Source organism: Podarcis melisellensis (genome assembly GCF_964234715.1).
Source record: "Podarcis melisellensis genome assembly, chromosome: Z".
In the NCBI taxonomy this organism is placed as follows: Eukaryota; Metazoa; Chordata; class Lepidosauria; order Squamata; family Lacertidae; genus Podarcis; species Podarcis melisellensis.
Window position 1 is genome coordinate 29,542,809 of NC_138547.1, and position 20,640 is coordinate 29,563,448.

Genomic DNA, 20,640 nt, shown 5'->3' on the forward strand with positions numbered 1-20,640 from the left:
AATACGTTTTGCATGTCAAGCTAATTTGACAGTGTTGTCCATTTTCATAGAAGGCACATGTTGACTCATAGAATCAGAGTTGGGACCCTGAGGATCATCTAGTCCGGCCCAGCTGTCCGATGTGGGGGGTAGAACCTGCAGTCTTGGCATTGTCAGCACCTTGCTCTAACCGTTTCATAGAATTGTTTCTTTTTTTACTAGCCACAACTACAGAGGCCACAGTCATACGTAATGCCAAACCACAGTCTACAAACACGGTCTACAAATTACCATGGTTTGACATTATTTGCATGACCAGAGCCCAGCTTTCATTGGAGGCATTTGAACAAAGAATGGACATTCCACCAAGGCCAGTGCCGCCTGCCTGACCTCTCCAGGAAGAGGCAGAAGCTTCACACAGTGATGCTAACTGTCTCTGTGACCAATAACTGCTTTCTTCCTCCCCACCTCCTTTCTGACATTGTAATATACCGCCATAGCGTGAAGTTTAGCTGGCAATATATTACGATGTTGGAAAGCAGATATCACCCAGACCTAGTCCTGATGGGTCTAATTAGACCCACTGGCCCCTCTGCTCTCTCGGGACAAAGTTAATATGTGAATCACTTTAGACACTCAGTGCTCTTAGCTATTAGTATTAAGATGAGGTCTGGAGGGCTGTTCTGCCGTTCTTTTTTTTATTGAGTTCTGTCTGCAGGCATATTTGCAATTAAAAACCTCAAATGAAACCTAGATGGAGAGATAGAACACATCCAGGAAGTAGCGAGCAGCATCTTCTGAAGCATGACACATTGTCCCTGCTCTTGGTTGAAGTGCACTGTGCTTTTGCTTACCTAGGTAAAGAGCAAGTTTTATTGCTGCTTAGAAACATTATCCCCAGGTCTCAGACAGGGGTTTTGATGGAAGGTTGTTGGGTCTTTTTTGTTTTCTTAGGCTAGTGGAAAATGCTAGTAGGAACGAGCCTGACACTGTTACCAGTGATCAGTCTGAAGAGGGGAGAACAGCTGAGCAAAGCCGTTCCATGCCTTTTGGGTAGAAAACAGCAAAAAAATGGTGGATGAGTGGAAATCAAGGCAGCTAGAGTAGGTCCATGATAGGGAAGGGCTGTAGCTCAGTGGTAGGGTGAATTCCTTGCATGAACAAGATCCTAGGTGCAACTCCTAGTATCTCTAGGTTGGGCTGGGAGAAGCACCCTCTCCACCTGAAACCTTGAAGAGGCACTGTCAATCACTGTAGGCAATGCTGTCAAAGACCAAGCTGTCAGTAAACCACACCTTTCACAGTTGAAGTTAACTCTTTATTAGCAGAAACACCATCTCCACAGACTTGACAGGGTGTCAGGCCTAATGAGTGCAGCAGCTCATCCCCATGAATCAGTTGCAAAGACTGATTCATGAAGTCCCTGCCTCCCCACAGCTATCTAAGTCCCTTCTTCTCCAGGGGTTTTTCTAAGCAACCGGGGACTGTACTTGTGTGCAGCCTGCTGCTGCTCTGCCTGTTTCAGCTCTCTTCTGGTTTTGGGAGACAAGGAGGGATGAGAGCTTGTTGCGGCAGGAGGGAGAGACATCTATGACTCTTCTCCAGCCTGACTAATCTCTGCCTCTTGGCCTCCCTCTCCCTCTCCCACTCTCCAGCTTCAGCTTCTTCCTCTGATTCTGGACTTCTCTCTGCCATTAACTCTCCCAGCTCACTAAGCACTGTTACCTTTTCAGCTTCTGACACCTCCTCTTCCCAGTCTTCTCCCTCATGTGCCTCTGAGCACTCATTGTCATCCCATCACCAGTCCCTGGACTCAGCCTTCTCCCCTTGGTGGTTCACCAGTTGCTTCCTCTCACCATTCCTCTGTGTCTAATTAGTCCATGACAGTGCTGAACTAGATGGACCAATTGGTCTGATCTGGTATAAGGCAGCTTCCAAGTTTCCTAAGATCAGTGCATTTCGTTGTTTTATAAGAACATCTTATAAACTGCTAACTCTCAAAGCAAAATGCTATGTTAGTGTATAACAATATCAATTAAACATCATAAAATTACAAAATCATAAATGCATTTTTATGCTGTAAACTGCCCCGAGATCTTCGGAAGAAGGACAGTATGTAAATTTAATAAATAAAGTAATATATCCTGGAGGGAAGGAGGGGTGCAAATGTGAAAAATAAACACACGGGCAGTGGTAAAGATCATTTCAGCAAAAACCAAGTAATAAAGAGCTTTTGAATAAAGTGCTATTTTAATGATGGCAGAAAAAAATGATGGTGGAAGCCTCGAATCAGCACACTTTTGAAGCAAAGAAATAGCCCTTGTGTCAAGATAATAATTTTCTTTATAGCGTCAAAAGCTTTATATGTTAAAGAAAAAGAAAAGAAAGATGCCAGCAGCAGGCTTTCACTTTCTTCATTATATTTTAATCTACTCCAGTATTATAAATCCATAATTAGAAAGGGGGAGACAGGCTGGAAAGAAGCACCACAATGCCAAGGATGTCGGCTATTTTTTGTGGGGGAGGGAGTGGGTGGGTCAAAGTCTACATGAGAGAAAAAGAAAGGAAATGGAAAAATAGGCAATGTGGTTTGGGAGGGCCATAGCCTAACAGGTCCCAGTTCAAATCCCCGGCCTCTCTAGGAATGTCTCTTGCCTGGACTCCTGGAGGGCCCCTGGTAGAATTATAATGGGTCTGACCCATTATAATGCAGCTTCCTAAGTTCCTGACCCGTTTTGATTGTGGCTTCTCAGTCTGAGGTTTTAATCCTTACGCAGGCAAAAGCCCACAATCCTAGCTTCTGGTTCTCAGAAACCAGTTCTCAGAAAGGGTAAACAAACACAGGGGTACAGAAGATTTTAAACATTTAAACCTAAAACCTGATACATGTTTATCAGCCAGAGCAAAAAAAGACAAGCATGGCTTCTTAACTGTCCCAAAATAACTTTCTCCATACTTTCTCGGCATTTTTGGGAAAGGATCCATGCCAGATGCTAGATGAAGTTGTTTCTAAACCATCCTATTATTGCCCGATTTTTGAGTTTTGTCCTCCTTTTGCAGCCACCAAGAAACCCTTCCTTCCAGTGAAGAAATGCAATTTCCTTTGCAATCTTCCCTCACCTACCCCCATTCCTCTGCCATTAATTATATATGGAAGGGTTATCATAGCTCAGTGGCAGAACATCACTTTGCATGCAGAAGGCCACCAGTTCAATCCCTGGCACTTCCAGGTAGATCTGGGAGAGAACCCTTCCTGAAACCCTGGAGGGATACTGCCACTCGCTGTTGACAATACAGAGCTAGATAAACCAATAGGTCTGCTTCAGGCAACTTCCTATGTTCCCATGTGCCCTGTTGCCTTCTGAGCAGGCCAGCTACTTTGGTAGGTTGGGCTTTTGAACCTTGCCTTACCTAGGCAGACAAAAAGAAGTACTTCTTCGCATAGTTCCAACTATGATATTCTCTGCAACAAGACGTGGTGGTGGCCACAAACTTGGATGTCTTTAAAGTGGGTTAGGTGAACTCATGGAGTATAAGGCTGTCAACGACTGCTGCCCACCATGGCTTTGTTCTACCCTCACCAGCAGAGGCAGTATGCCTCTGAATGCCAATTGCTGGGAACTACAAGTAGTTGGGATGCGGGTGGCACTGTGGGTTAAACCACAGAGCCTAGGACTTGCCAATCAGAAGGTCGGCGGTTCGAATCCCCGCGACAGGGTGAGCTCCCATTGCTCAGTTCCTGCTTGTGGGCTTCCCATAGACATGTGGTTGGGCTACTGTGAGAACAGGATGCAGAGCTACATGAGCCTTTGACCTCATCCAACAGGGCTGTTCTTAGGTTAATACAGAATTTTTACTTTTTTGTTTACAGCTAGCTGTGCCCTGGCTTTCTCAAGCATCTGGTTTCTGACAAGTGCAATAAAATCCTGCCACTTTCCTTAAGTGTCTTTTTTAGTTATACCCTTCTGGTGTTTGGATATACTTTACAGTATTTTCCAGATCCAGGAATCTGCCGTGAACTCCAGCCAAAATCAATTGTGCACTATCTTATTACAGAATCCCCACCTCCACTGCCGTTTTTGCTAGCGAAAGCAACATACTTTATTAAAAGAAAAATAGGAGGAGGAATAGGGAAGGTGGCAGAGGAGAAGAAGAAGAAGAAGCATCTTTTGTTAAAGAGCTTATAAATGTTTTAATAGGAGAAATTTGTCAGTCGGCGACCAAATGAAAGCCATAAATCTTTCAGTGACGAATGTCCCTCATCTTTGGGGCTGCTGTTCAGCAAACATAAGGAAGTGGGACACACCCACAGCTTGCCACGTTGTTTCTGCTCGAAATGCTCAGTGAAATAAAAGCAACATCAAAGATGTTTCATTCCTAGTACTTCAACCAATTGATTTGGCTTCTCTTTTGAAGGAATAATTGACCCCAGCCAAGATGTAATTGAAAAAGATACCAGAAAAAGCTGGGTCAGAGTCAAGAGATGGGGAGGGCAGGGAAGAGAGAGGCAACTTGAAAAACAAGCCTAGCCTGAACCTTTGCAGCTTATGTTGGAAGAGATCTAAGGGAGAGTTCATACATATTCATGGAGAAGGAGACATAATGGATCAAGCATCATCACAGCAGACAGCTGCTTCACACATGCATCTGTCTCGCTTGATTTCTCTATGCTTAATAAGTGCCAGTTGAATGTGGGAACTGTTGTAATATCATGTGTTTGGGCTGATTAGAAAATTCCATCTCTGGTGCAGAGCTGGATCCACGCAGGAGGGGGAAGGGGCCACAGCTCAGTGGTAAAACATCTTACTTGCATGCAGTAAGTCCCAGGTTCAGTCCCCATAATCTCCAGGAAGGGTAAGAGCTGCAACTCATTAGTAAGTATCTACCTTGAGCTGTGGGTTAAACCACAGAGCCTAGGGCTTGCCGATCAGAAGGTCGGCAGTTTGAATCCCCGCGACGGGGTGAGCTCCCGTTGCTCGGTCCCTGCTCCTGCCAACCTAGCAGTTCAAAAGCACGTCAAAGTGCAAGTAGATAAACAGGTACCGCTCCAGCGGGAAGGTAAACGGCATTTCCTTGCACCGCTCTGGTTTGCCAGAAGCGGCTTAGTCATGCTGGCCACATGACCCGAAAAAACTCTGAGGACAAACACCGGATCTCTTGGCCAGTAAAGCGAGATGAGCGCTGCAACCCCAGAGTCATTCACGACTGGACTTAACTGTCAGGGGTCCTTTACCTTTACCTTTTACCTTGCATGTACAGAGTTCTAGGCTGAATACCTGGCATTTGCAGATAGGGTGAGAGAACCCTGTTTGCAATCTATGAGAGCTGTTGTTAGTCAGTGTAGACAATACAGAGCTAGATATACCAAAGGCCTGACTCAGCAGAAAGTAGCTTCATATTGTTCCAGTGTTCCTGCAAAGTCTCCGTTAGGGCTTCACTCCTATGAAAGTGTCCCCCCAGCAACTGTTTCTGTTCCCCTGCATATCATCTTTGCTAAAAGCTGCTTTATTTGTCCCACTGTCCACTGTGGCAAAATTATGTAACTTATGTAATTAGGTCATATAAATTATGTTGCCACTGCATTATTCTACTCCCATTTGTTTCAATGCAAAGGAAATGGAATGCAAATGTAGCAGAGGGAGGAAGTCATCAGTTACATCTGAATTTTATGATACAGTTCTCCAACCAAACCATGTTTACAAGAATGCACATTTATGAGGAAACTGCATAAAACCATATAGAACGTTGAAAATAACATATGAAAATGCATTATATTAGGGGAGGTTTCTTGCCAAAATGTGTACATTAGTCAAAACTGCATATAAAAATGCCTTCATTAGGAGAAATGTGCACTAAAGTGCTGATGAATTTTCATGAGGGTTTAAAAATGAAACAAAACCTGTAAATCTTTGCAAAACATGGAGAACTGAGTTTAAGATTGGGGAAAATGAGAAACAGAGAGAACCAAAATTGATAGACTCTTCCCTCCCCAGTCCTCACACATTCCTTTTGAAAGCCTGAAGAGGGCTTAAGAGTGTCACTTTGTAAAGAATGAATCAATATTATCTTGGTGCCAGACAGAATTATGCCATGGACTAGAATTGTAATAGTACAGTTGCAAAGTATGAAGAATTCTACCACTGGGTTTTCCCATTGTCAAGTTTCTCTCTCCCCCCCCCCCCCCCATTCTCTTGCCTTTAGTCTCCAGCAGACCAGTGCAAGAAAATCCATGCAGGGGATGAAGTGATCCAAGTCAACCATCAAACTGTGGTGAGTACTTTTCCAATTAAGCCGAGTGTCTCTATTCATCTCCACCTGGCTGCATTGTTCACCACCTTTCAGATATTTCTGACGGCTCCCATCAGTCCCAACCATCACAGCCAACTGCACCGTCTGGGACTGGTGTGCATTGTACTCCAAAACACCTGGAGGGTACTAGGTTGGTGAAGGCTGGTATAAGGATCCCCTCTTGTTAGCAACACCAGCTTATTGCAAATGCTTATTTTGAGTTGCTATCCTTAGGCACAATTTCTGCTGCGAATTTGTCCTGACGTTGCTGGGGGAAAGTTTGAAATATATTGATTTGTCTTTTTTGCCAAAAGGAATGCATACTCAGGCTTGATTCGGAACAAAGGCTCTTGGCAGAGGGAGGGGATAAAGCCTTTAATGTTTTAATGTAAGCAGGAAGTGCCAGGTAAGAGTATCTTTCACTGTGAGCCATTACCAACTAATGGCAACCCCTTCTGGGTTTGGGACCGTAGTTCAGCGCTTTGCAGGCAGAAGTTCCCAGATTCAGTCCCCAGAATTTCCATTTAAAGTGACAAGGAAGCAGGCAGTAAATTGGGGAAGGGGGCCATAGCTCATTGGTAGGGCAATTACTGGTTGGACTGGGGAAGACTCTCTGTCTGAAACATGGTAGAGCTGCTGCCAGTCTGTGTAGACAGTCCTGAGCTAGATGGACTAGAGGTCTGGCGCAGCTTTCTATATACCTACATTGCTAGGCAATACTGCACTTGATGGACAAATGGTCTCACTTGGTGTAAGGCAGCTATCTGCTTTCCTGATATCTATGGAGCAAGGTATGTTGCTCTAGGGTTACAGAATCAAAGGGAGGCACATCCTGGAGTGTGTCAAGGGGCCAAGGGCCAGTGGGAGGCTACACCCCAACCTATGGCAAGGGGGAGACTAACCTATCCCAATCTGTTGTCCCAAGAATGAGCAGCTGTAGGGAGCTTGCTTCCCCCCACCCATCTCCCTTCATGAAATAACACTCTACACTAACTGCCTGTTACTGGAAGGGAGGCATGTTCTGGCCTATGCCACCAGCCATGTGACTCTTGGCCACAAATAGGCTGACCCCCTGCCTCCCAAGAAGTGCATCATGGAAAAAGCCACATCTATTGCATAACAAAGGACCAGCTGCTCCAGTGCTTGCATTCCTTTCCCCTCCCCGGTTCTTTTCCCTTTTACGTCATGTCCATTAGATTGTGAGCCTGCAGGCAGAGACTGTCTTCCCTTTTGTACCATGCTTATAAAATGGTGATCAGTTTAAAGGTGTTTAATAATACTATTGTTGCGATTGCACTGTTTACTGCCATATAAACCTGCCTGATAATTAAGATCTCCTTTGGAGTCTCTTCTCTGTATTCCCCTGTCTTCAGATAAGACTTGTAGAAGTGACTGGAACATGGCCTTTTAGGTGGTGGTACCTTGCTTCTAGAACTCCCCAAACAGCAATATTTTCCTGGTGCACCTCTTGCTAAATTTTGGTGGATTGTCATGCTTGCACATGCTGCTGTCTTTGGTGCTATTGTCTATTTTACTCTGGTTATTACTTATTTTATACTCTGAGATACATATTTTTATTTTGGTGATTTGGATTATTGGCTCTATGATTTTTTAAAAATCTTTGTTTTACAAGCCACTTGTGTTGAGCAATAATGTTTGAAGAAATGCAAACAATAAGCACATACTAAAACTAAACTGAAGTTGAATATCTCAGGGCAGATTTGGTTTTGAATAACCTCTGCTTATGGGATCTCAACTTGGCTCTGGATGTTACAAGAAGTGCCAACTAGAGGTGTGGTATTTTCTGAAAAGCTCCGTGCTGCTGTTATCTGCAGGGATTTTTTCTAATTTTCATCTTGTTCCTTGATCTCAATGAGAAGTGAGGTATTATTATTTTTTACCAGTTTCACTAAAAATGTGAGCAATTCTTACATAATATATACAGCATTACATACTGTAAAAAGTGCAGTATCATGTGCACATACTCTCCAGGTTTCCTTAATTAACCAGCACATAAACAAATACAGTAACATATATTACTATATGAAATTACCTATTAATACGATGTATTAATACTTTGCAGAAATATAATGCAGCATAGAGCTTGACTCTTCCATACATATTAATGTATATGTTAATGTATATTATATGCAGAATGCACATGATATATATTTTTCTGTGTATAATTTTGCATTGCTCACACAGAATCAGGCAAATGTGGGTGTAAAGTGTGCTCTCTGCATAAGAGGCAGTCTAGTGTGGACTAGGCTTAGCCAGGTTAGAACTGCCATATTATATGTATAGGCCACTCTAAAACAATTTTCTCCTCCACCCGTAGTGCTGTCAACATGCATGAAAAGGGACGCAATGCTCTTTAGGAAGCATTGCAAGACAGATACCCATGCAGGCTGTTTGGAAGCCTAGTTCAATTTTCTAAGAATCTGAGGGTGGCTCTGCTGGATCAGATTAGGGTTTCATCCTGTCCAGCAAACTGTGTCCAACAAGGAGCAGCCATTTGCTTCTGGAACCTCATGAGCAAGTCATAAAGGCTACCTCTGTTGTTTAATGACATCTACTCAAAGAGGTGTGCTGCCCCCATATGTGGGCATTGTTAAGATCATCCACAGAAACCTTCTTGTTAGTTCCGAATCCATATTTGGCTGGGACAAAGAGGAAGGGGATTTTCTTTGGCCTCACCCAGTATTTGATACTCTTCCTTAGAGCGCCTTGCCCTTCTGTATTCGCCTTCCACCGCAATGCAACCTTCTTTGGCTTTTAGGGGCTGGTTCTTTATTTTCTCTTTTCAATTGCTTGCCTACCATCATAATTATGCACAATCCCTCTTTTCTTACCCTGACTTCTCTTAATGTTTTATGACGCTTTTGACTGCTGGATTTCATTGCTGTTCTTTCATGTCTGTACAGGGCTGATTGTACTGTGTTGTATGTTGCAAATTTTGTTTGTACGATTCCTTGAACTTTGGCGAAAGGTGGATCTTAAATGTTTGCTTGCTTGCTTCAATTTGTGTCTCACCTAATGCAAATATTCTCTAGGCTAGTAGCCCTCAACCCATCTTTAACAAAAACATACGTTTGAGAACCAATTTCTTTGTTACTGTTATTAATAATAATACTTGCATACTGTTATTAATAATACTTGTACACTGCTTTATATTTCAGTAAATGCATATGTGGTTTACATATATCAACCAAAATCAATATATTTGTGGTAGTGCTGCTTAGATCAGGCTGTGATCCAGTGCTAGATCCCAAACCACCAATTGAGGACTAATGCTCTAAGCCAGGGGTTCCCAAACTTGGGTCTCCAGCTGTTTTTTTGTCTACAACTTCCATCATCCTTAGCTAGCAGGGATGATGGGAATTGTAGGTTGTTTTTAAAAACAAAAACACAGATGGAGAATCCTTCTCTAGGCTACACACCAATAAGAAAGAGAAAATCATAATATACAGCATTCAGTACAAACATAAATCATTAACAGGGAAATAATAAAAAAGAGGGTAATTGAAGGTATTGAAGGAATTGCCCCTGTTTTAAAATACCCCCCCCCCCCATTTTATCCAAGTGGGAAGGGAAATAAGTACTTAAGCTCCAATGGCGGCATATCAACCACTTCTCATTCTGGGAGCATATTAGGGGAAGAGGAAGATCCACACCCAGATTGCTAGTGAGAGCCACTGTGGTATAATTGTTATAGTGCTGGGCTAATAATAATAATAATTTTATTATTTATATGCAGCACATCTGACTGGGTTGCTCCAGCCACTTTGGGCAGTTCCTACAAAATATCAAAAACACAATAAGAGCTCAAACATCAAAAAAGACTTTCCTGAACAGGGCTGCCTTCAGATGTCTTCCAAAAGTCATATAGTTGTTTATCTGTTTGGCATCTGATGGGAGGGTGTTCCACAGGGCGGGCGCAACTACTGAGAAGGCCCTCTGCCTGGTTCCCTGTAAAGAGCCACTTTCACATCCTCACTCAGCCACAAAACTCACTTGGCGACTTCAGCCCTTCACTGCCTCTCAGCCTATCCTACCTCAAAGGTTGGCTGTGAGGATAAAACATGTAAGATGTGGTGTAGGGGAACCATACATAGTACCTGGATCTCCTTGGAGGAAAGGTGGGGTACCTGGAGGTGGAGGGGCAACTGCAGGGATTTTCCTGACTGAAAGGAGGAGAATGGATGTCCTGCTATCCCCACAGCTGCCACACACCCCACCTGCCTGTGGCCTCTCCTATGATCCTTGTGCTCCCCCCAGATTTATGGGATTGAAGCAGCAAAACCAACACAGCATGAAAATCCTGTACAGGGAGATGCAGTCAGACAAATTCCATCAACCCATCAAATAGTTCAAATGCACACATTTGGTTATAATGGCTAATAGCTATTTGATTGATCTACCCCACATGAGTTGTTAGGGGTGGGCACTGAAAAACAAACCCACTATCTCATAGTGTTGTCTCACAACATGGCTGTAGGACATGTTTTGGTGTCATCATGTTGGGGAATCCATCTGGGAAGATGTTCCCAACCTAATGGTCATATTCTCTCCAGGGGCTAACAAGTGAGATAGGGACCAGCCACTATGCAAAAATGTCTGCATGAAAAGGGAGTTAATCCTCTTTTGGAAGCATTGCAATACAGATAATCCATGCAGACTTTTTGGAAGCCTCATTTAGTTTTCTAAACTGACTATACATTTCTAACATTGCTTGTATGTAATGTGTGGAATACACATATGTCATATTCCGTAGACTATGTAGAATATACCTGTGCATATTCTATGGACTATATATAAGCAATGCTAGAAGGAATGTGGAGGGACAGAAAAATACAACATTCCCAGAAAGAAAAGAAAAAATACGTAAGGCAAAAGGGATACTGCAGAGCTGGAAAGGTTCAGAAAAGGACATGCTAAATGATTGAGGGGTTGAAGCAACTCTCTTCCGAGAAAAGTGGCAACGTTTAGGGGCTTCTTCATTTAGAAAAATGTGATAAAAGTGAAAGAGATAAAAGTGCACATTGTGTGAAGAAAGTGGAAGGGAAAAAAGCTTTTCTTCCTATCTTATAACAGTAGAGCTTGGGGACATGCAAGCAGAACGCTGGAAGATTCGGAAGAGATAAAAGAAAGTGCATTTTACATGGCACATAGTTAAACTGTGAAATTAGCTCCCACAGGAGGCAGTGATGGCCACCCACTTGGATGGCTTTGAAATATTAGATTCATGGAGGTAAAGCCTAGTAAACACAATGGCTATGTCCTCTGAATAGAGGTTGTTGGGGGACTTCCGGAGGCGGCGCGAACGGCAATGGCTGCCAGCTCCTGAACGGGAGAGGGTAGCTCCGTCGAAACGGGTCGCCCGCTACGGCGAAGCGGGGACCCATCCAGAAAAACCACAGGCAGCAGAAGCCTGTGGTCCTGAGACCCGGCGGGCGCCAAAAGCAGCCCCTAAAATGACGAAGGGACCCCGTAAGGGGCTCCGGACCGCGGAGGGGGTAGCGGCGCTGTGGGTCGTTTCGCGATCAACGGAGCGAAGCCGCGTCGCTGTTGCCGGTGAGCGCTGACCTTTCTTCTTGAAACTGCTAACTTTGGAAAGCAACAACCCGTGAGTAATTTGGACAATATACTTTTAAAGCCTCTAAAAATTGTGAATTTGGCTGAAAGCGGAGTGACGAAAAACAGGAAGTCCGTCTTCCGCTGACACTGAACTTGAAAGTAAAGAGCAGGAGGAGTGGAGACAAAGAGTAATGTTTTGCATTGACTGATCTGGCACCTATTTAAACTGTTGTTCCTGGCTGATTTAAAGACTTTAAGTGGCTGATTTTTGGACCTTCATTGAGACAAGGATACCTGTCTTCTGTTGATCCATTGGATTACAAATAAAAGTAAGAAACCCAGGTACTGGAGCTGCTTGAGTAACTGAGCAGTCAGTCTGCAGGCTTTGGATACTTTGAATCTGAACTTTGGAACATACTGAGTTTGAATTTGTTACTTTGAAATACTTGCTGTCTAAGCACTTTTGGAAACAATGTTTGGCTTTAAGTTTTAACTCTGCTAAAATTTATCTTTGTGAAGATCTTTGGAGATCAATTCAGACTTACTAATTTTAATTGGATTGGACTTCCTCCCCAAAGACATCCTAAGCTCCACCTAGAGGATTTTTGGATTTACAGCAGTGACTTTGTTTTACTTTCTCTTTCCCGGCCTCCTGTTTGAGTGTTACCATCTGGGCTCTTACTTTCTCATGGGAACAATTCAGTTTGACCTTGGTTTTTAGATAACTTTGGAATGAGTGGAACAAGAAAAAGGGGAAGAACCAGACAAACAACGTTAACTTTACCGACAGTCTCACAGCGTAGATCATCTGTGCCTGCTTTGCCTACTACTTTGCCTCCTGAGGCAGAAGCGGCTTCCCTGCTACAATCAGGGGAGGGAGAAACTGAGGAATTACAACTGGAAGATATGGCCTCAGGAGCAAGTGGCACTGTTTTGGAGAAAATTTTCGAAAAATTGGAGGCTCTGGACAGAAAGGTTGACCAGCAATCAGCTAAAATTGACTTAAACACAGAAAGTTTAAATAGACTAACTGGACAAGTTGCACAGAATGTTCAATCTATTGGAGAACTGAAGGAGGCTGTAGGTGAAAATCGGAAATTGGCGGAAGACACTAGCCAAAGATTGGGACAGCTTGAAAAAGAAGTAAGACCACTCAGCAAACAAGTAGGAGAACACCAGATCTACTTTTCCATGACAGAACTTCGGAACAGGGAGGCCAATTTAAGGATACGCTCAATTCCAGAAGTGGAAGAAGGTAACTTAACTGAGTTCCTCACCAAAGAATTTTCCAAGTTTTGGAACTTAGAAGAAAAAGACTTTAAAATAATATCTGCTTTTAGGCTTGGAAGACTTATAAAGAAGGAGAAGCCCAGAGACTGTTTGATAATATTGAGATCAAAGGAGGAAAGGGACAAGATTCTAGGCTTGCACTACGGAAAGTCACTGGATATTTTGGACAAAAGAATTGAAATTTATAAGGATATTCCTAAACAGCTGTTGGATCTTCGATCAGACTACTCGGAATTAGTAAAATTGCTAAGGAGTAACTCAATCATCTTCAGGTGGGAGTTTCCCCAAGGTTTATCGTTTACTTTCAGAGGGAGGAAGACCAAAATTAGAACGCCGGAGGATAGAGACAAGTTTTTGGTGGCACACGGAGAAGATCTTCATAAAGGACTTGGATTACCCCCAGGGCCTGAACCTCCGGGGGTTCCTGCACCCCCGGACCCCCGAAAATCTGAAAACAAGGTACCCCCACAGCAAGAATAACCAGATATATTCAGGATGTCTCTGCAACTTTTGAGCTGGAACATAAATGGCTGCAACATTCCAGGAAAAAGGAGAAAAATCTTTCACATCTTAAAAAAGGAACATTTGGACATTATTTGCTTACAGGAAACACATGTGACTAGGCTCCACAGAAAAGTGTTAATAAATAAAAGACTTGGTCAGGAATTTATATCTTCGGATACAGTTAAAAAGAGAGGTGTGGTAATTTATGCAAAAGAGAGCCTTTCACCTAAATTTCTGTTTAAAGACGAGCATGGAAGAATTTTGGCGATAGAAGTACAACATCAAGGAGAAAAAATACTGATATTAGGAATTTATGCCCCAAATGAAGGAAAATCGGAATTTTACAAGAAGTTGCATGAGACTATGCTGGACTATCTGGACTACAACAACATCATTATGATGGGAGATATGAATGGAGTTGTATCAACCAACATGGATAAGTCACAGAGTCAAAAAATTTCTAAAGATGGGAGACTACCAAAGACCTTCTTTGAAATGACAGACAATATGGACTGGATTGACATTTGGAGAGTGAGAAACCCCTTGGGAAGGGAAGGAACATTTTTCTCTGAAGCCCAACTGACTTGGACAAGAATCGACCAGATATGGATAACTAGAGGTCTGGCACCTAAGATCAGAAAGGTGGAAATCTGCCCAAAGACATGCTCCGACCATAACGCACTGAGAATGGACATGACATTGATTCCAACCGGTTCCTTCAGATGGAAGATGAATGATGGCCTGTTTAGAGATCAGGAGATTACCAAGAAGGCCCAAAAAGCTCTAAAGGATTATTTTGAGATCAATATGAACACCACAGTGGAAAAAAGAACTATCTGGGACGCAAGTAAGGCCGTGATGAGGGGGTTCCTGATACAACAGAACACGGTAAAGAAAAGGAAACAAAACGAAAGGAAAGATAAAATTTTGGAAAAAATTAAGGAGTTGGAGAAGAAGTTAAGACTTAATCCGAAGTCTCAGCCGATTCTGAGAGAAATCAAACTTTACCAAGCACAATACTCCAAACTGATAAATCAGGAAATAGAATGGAAAATCAAACTAATGAAACAAAAAACTTTTGAGTCGGCTAATAAATGTGGAAAACTGCTAGCTTGGCAGTTGAAGAGGAGACAAAAGTTAAATACAGTGACAAATTTAGAGATTGAAGGAAGATGTATCCAGAACCCCGGAGAGATTAGAAAGTGTTTCCAGAGATATTTCAAAAAATTATACACTCAAGGGCCACAAGATGAAGCAGCGATTAAACAATTTTTAAAGACAAATGGACTGGCAAAGTTGTCAGAAGAAAATAGATCAATTCTGAATGGCAAAATAACACGACAAGAGATTGAGCAGGCCATCCAAAACATGAAACAGGGCAAATCACCAGGACCAGACGGGCTGACCTCCAAGTACTATAAGACATTGAAAGACTATTTGATACAACCACTGATGGAGGTCAGCAATGAAATTTTAGAGGGGAAGAAGGCGCCAGAATCGTGGAAAGAAGCTTTCATCACATTGATACCAAAATCGGAAACTGAAAAGACACAGCTTAAGAACTACCGTCCCATCTCCCTTTTAAATGTGGATTACAAAATATTTGCAGACGTTTTGGCAAGTAGATTCAAGAGGGTTTTAAACAAAGTAATTCATAAAGACCAGGCAGGCTTTCTCCCAGGTAGACATATGTCTGCTAATACAAGGAACATTATAGATATATTGGAGCTTTTACAAACAGACATAAATACTAAAGCTGTTTTAATTTTTATAGATGCGGAGAAGGCCTTTGACAACATATCCTGGAAGTTTATGAAAGGGAATTTAAAAGAAATGGGAGTGGGCCGGGGGTTTGAGAATGGGATTGATGCAATATATTCAGAACAAAAGGCTAAACTGATAGTTAACAATGTGGTTACAGAAGAGTTTAAAATTGAAAAAGGAACACGACAAGGCTGTCCGATTTCCCCGTTATTATTTATTTCGGTCCTGGAGGTGCTCTTGAACACGATTAGAGGGGACAGGTTGGTGGAAGGGATACAGGTCGGAGCGAAACAATATAAACTTAAAGCGTTTGCAGATGACTTAGTTCTGACATTACAGGAGCCAGAATCTAGTACGAAAAGAGTACTACAACTAATCCAAGATTTTGGTCGGGTGGCGGGATTTAAACTAAATAAGCAAAAAACTAAGGTGTTGGGAAAAAACTTGACAGATATTGAGTCGGAACGGTTTCAGAGAGAGACAGAGTTAACTGTGGTTAAGAAAGTTAAATACCTAGGGGTAAACATAACAGCAAAGAATCTGAGTCTGTTCAAAGATAATTATGAAAAATGTTGGTCTGAGATTAAGAGAGACTTGGATAGCTGGTCAAAATTGAAACTCTCATTGTTAGGTCGAATAGCTGCTATTAAGATGAATGTATTGCCAAAAATGTTGTTTTTGTTTCAGACATTGCAGATTGTAGATAAAACGGAGTGCTTCCGGAAGTGGCAGAAAGATATCTCCAAATTTGTCTGGCAGGGCAAAAAGCCCAGAATTAAGTTTAAGATATTAACGGACGCAAAAGAAAGAGGGGGCTTTGCCCTGCCAGACTTAAAGTTGTACTATGAAGCCGCAGCTTTCTGCTGGCTAAAAGACTGGCTACTTCTGGAAGACACGGACGTGCTGGATTTGGAAGGTTTTAACAATGCATTTGGATGGCATGCATATTTATGGTACGATAAGGTTAAGATTAACAAGGTCTTTAAGAACCATATTGTCAGAAAAGCAATATTTAATGTCTGGACAAGATACAAAGACTTATTAGAGAACAAAACACCGAGGTGGCTGTCACCTTTGGAGGCTAAGGCCCGAAAAGGACCCAATATGGAGGCCAATTGGCCAAAATATTGGGAAATACTAGAAAGGGATGGAGACAATTGGAAACTGCAGAGTTTAGAGAAAATGAAAGATAAAGTGCGAGACTGGTTACACTATGCTCAGATTAAAGAAGTGTTTAAGATTGATAAAAAGTTAGGATTCCAGGTGGAGAAATCGAAACTGGAAACAGAACTGTTAGAACCTAAGACCAAGGTACTTTCAAAAATGTATAACTTGCTGCTGAAATGGAACACACAAGACGAATTGGTTAAATCGGCTATGATAAAGTGGGCCCAGGATATTGGGCACAACATTATGTTTGAGGACTGGGAAAGGTTATGGACCACCGGGCTGAACTTCACAGCATGTAATGCTCTGAAGGAAAATGTAATGAAAATGATATATAGATGGTACATGACCCCAGTGAAATTGGCTAAAATACACCATTCGTCTGATAACAAATGTTGGAAATGTAAGGAAAATGAAGGAACATTCTTTCACCTCTGGTGGACCTGCCCTAAAGTGAAGGCCTTCTGGGAAATGATATATAATGAGTTAAAAAAGGTATTTAAGTATACCTTCACCAAGAAACCAGAGGCCTTCCTTCTGGGCATGGTCGGCCAGAACGTGTTAAAGAAGGACAGAACATGTTTTATGTATGCTACAACGGCGGCAAGGATACTTATTGCTAAGAGCTGGAAAACTCAAGATCTACCCACACTGGAAGAATGGCAGATGCAGCTGATGGACTATATGCAACTAGCTGAGATGACTGGCAGAATCCGCGACCTGGGAGAGGAGAGGGTTGAAGAAGACTGGAAGAAATTTAAGATTTATTTACAAAAGTACTGTAATTTGGTTGAATCCTAACAAGGAAGCCAGAGCAGAAATAACTGTCTACCATTAAATTATAATTTTTTATTTGAGTTTAATCTAAATACTGCACTTAAGATCATAAACAAGATGATAATTTGCTTGGAAAAATTCGTTTTTAATGATGAAGTGGAAGCGGGAGACGTGAGGGAGTCCACAATAGAATGAAAGGATGTTATGAAACCTATTCTGTTTGTTAAATATGTATCTGTAAAAAATCTTAATAAAAATTTTTATTAAAAAAAAAAATGAATAGAGGTTGTTGGGAATTGCAGGTGAAAAGAGTGCTATTGCATGCAGGTCCTGCTTATGGGCTCACTAAGGGCATCTGGTTGGCCAATAAGAACAGAGTACTGGGCTAAGGCCTTTATCCCGATACTGCTGGGATTTTCTTACATACTTAAAGTGTTTTGTTTTGTTTTTTAAGTCTTGAATCACACCACTGCCATATGTGTGCTGGGATACCAGTGACTTTGCATCTGAAACTTCCAGTTTGGGGTTTCTTACCTTATCTTTTCTGTTGTGACCCAGCAGACTTAATTTAGCCTCCAAACTGTTCTGCCCTTTAAATTAAGGAGCCAATCAACACACTTATTTCTAATTAGTTGCGCAAATGCAACTTTCAGTAAGGTAAGAACTGTCTGTAGAAATATCAGAGCCTTATGTTCAGCTTCAACTTCAAGAGTCCAAAAGTAGATTTGCTAATCAAATCACCTATGTGTGGGGGTGCACTAATCATAAATTGGAATACTTAAATCATTCTCAGAGATCAGAGGATCACAGTATTGTAGGGTTGGAAGGGATCCAAAGGGGATCCCATGTCCAATCTCATGCAATGCAGGAATCTCCACTAAAGTACCCATAGCTATCTAACCTCTGCTTATAAACCTCCAATGAAGGAGAGACCACCACCTTCTGGGGGAGTCCATTCCACTGCCAAAGTTCTTCCTGATGTTTAGTTGGAATCTCCATTATTATTATTATTATTATTATTATTATTATTATTATTATTATATATTCTAACTTGAGCAGGAGAAAACAAACTTGCTCCATCCGCCATGCCCCAGCCCTTTAGATATTTGAAGATGACTATCATATCTCCTCTTCGTCTCCTCTATTCCTGGCTCCTTCAACTATGCCCAACTCCCTCAACTGTTCCCCATAAGGCTTGGCATCCCTATTCATAACTGGCTATTTTGATGTTAACAGATCACTTTCACCATGTTTGGCATTGAAATTTGTTGTGCAGTCAGACCGTTTTCATCCTATTTGAATTGGCTAACCACAAATGCTCTCTTTATTGCAGCAGGATCCAATTTTATCATAAATACGGACTTACTGTATTTATTCATTCTTGCACCTTGACCTCATCCTGTTTGAGCTCCAGTGCTCCACAACTGGGCTACTTTCCTTGCTGCCAAGGCTGCAGCCAGAGGGAGCAAGTTTTAAACCGATTTAAACCGAGGTAAATCATGACACACAAATCAAGACAATTGACATCTGTCTTTAGATCTCCCATCGCTTTACATTTTTTATAAAAAAAGCAACAATTAGAAGCCCCAATTCAGACTGGGACTAGAGTTCTGTGGGGGGAGAGTTGTTAATGTAGGAAGTGTGGAAGTGTGGAGCTCTTCAGATGTTATTGGACTATACCTCCCATCAGCTTCAACCAACATGGTCAATGGTCAGGGATGATGGAAGTTGCCAAGAACATTTGGAAAGACACAGGTTCTCCATTCCTGGTTAATACTTCCCCCGCTCCAGTAGTTGGAGAGAGTTCCCTCTCCCCACCCTCCTCCAGCTGCTGTTTGCTCTAGTAGGGAATGTATTAAAGTATTAATAGTTCTATTTTCAGCAGGTGCTTGTAAGATATAGAAATGTTCTGTGGTGGGCACCTTTCCTAATGTAGCTGCCCATCAATCTTCATAGGCAGAGGACAGACAATAGGTGGTGGTGGTGGATGCCAGCACACTAGAAGCCATTTGAAAGATGGATGGCTGCTCACTCCACATTTGCCTCTGGCAAACAGGTTTTGCACATTTTAAAATGGTTTCAAAAGAAATGTCTGTGTGCTGCATGAGAAGTGGACCCACTCTCAAAACACCTGCAATTCTCTTAAATAAAACTCTTATCTACTTCCAGGTTTGTAAGCAGTACACATTTTCCCAGATACCCTTGGTTATCTGTTCCAGGTTCTAATCTTGATTATTCCAAGTCTGTTCTGTATATTTCCTGAAGTCTTATTTTTTGTCCAGTCAAAACAGGTTACTCTTTTTTGTTTTTGTTTTTTTAAATAGCTTTGCCTTGGCACTGCTTCCTTTGCTTTCAGAAGTTTTTGGACACTTCCTTTGCTTTCTGCCCATCCCATTTTCTGTTTTTTAGCTCTTCTACCTATTGACCATACCTTGGCCTAGCAGCACCCAGAGCACTTCACTCCAGAGCAGGCTTCCTGGATTTCAGACCTGCCATGTTGTTGCTGCTTTTCTTCAAGTTCTCTTCCTCTGATATAGGAATTGCCTCTTCCATTGCTTCCAACTCTCCTGGCTTACAAAATATGAGCAACACCATGGATCACTCCAGTAGTTAGGAAGCCAACTTCAGAGGTGAACATGATGCCTTCCTCCACTGGATTCTGCCTCTCGGGTGGTCCTTCTTCATTAAATCTGCACATTTCCCCCATAACTGATGTGACCCACACCCTGAACATATAACCACTTTTGAGGGCTACAGCCAATTGTGAAGGGAAGGGTTGTGGTGGGAAGGGTGCTTTGTGTTGCCAGAGCTTGAAACTATCAGTAGTCTACTGATGTCTGGAGGGGAAGCCTGGGGCTATAGACATGGCAGGTTGGATTGCTTGAACATTGTGAAAAGCTTCACTCCAAAACAGTCTTTAAGGGTAAGGGAGGACATGTCAGAGGTGTATAAAATGATGCATGGTATTGAGAAAGTGAGCAAGAGATGAGCTTTCCTCCCTCTCTCATAGCATTAGAACTTGGGGCCACCCAATGAATATTGGAAGGCTCAGGACAGGCAAACAGAAGAACTTTTTGACACAGCATGGCATTAAACTATGGAATTTGCTTCTGCAAGAGGCAGCGATAGCCACAAACTTTGATGGCTTTAAGAGGATTCAACAATCTATGGCTATCAATGGCTAATGGCCATGATTACTGTGTTCTGCTTCCACCACCGGAGGGACAATGCCTCTGAATACCAGTTGCTGGAAACTGCAGGAGAGGTGAGTGCTGTTGCACTGAAGTCCTTCTT

The 20,640-nt window shown here is 42.3% G+C and overlaps 1 protein-coding gene across 3 annotated transcripts in view; it reads left to right on the forward strand.

Annotated features, from left to right (window-relative positions):
* LOC309361962 (connector enhancer of kinase suppressor of ras 2-like) overlaps positions 1-20,640 on the forward strand; it is a 318,598-nt gene that overhangs the window by 169,532 nt on the left and 128,426 nt on the right. For all 3 annotated transcript variants that reach the window (XM_081897332.1, XM_081897331.1, XM_081897330.1), the window contains exon 8: positions 6,181-6,249. In XM_081897332.1, the coding sequence (XP_081753458.1) occupies positions 6,181-6,249 (69 nt within the window). The remainder of the gene's footprint in view (positions 1-6,180; positions 6,250-20,640) is intronic.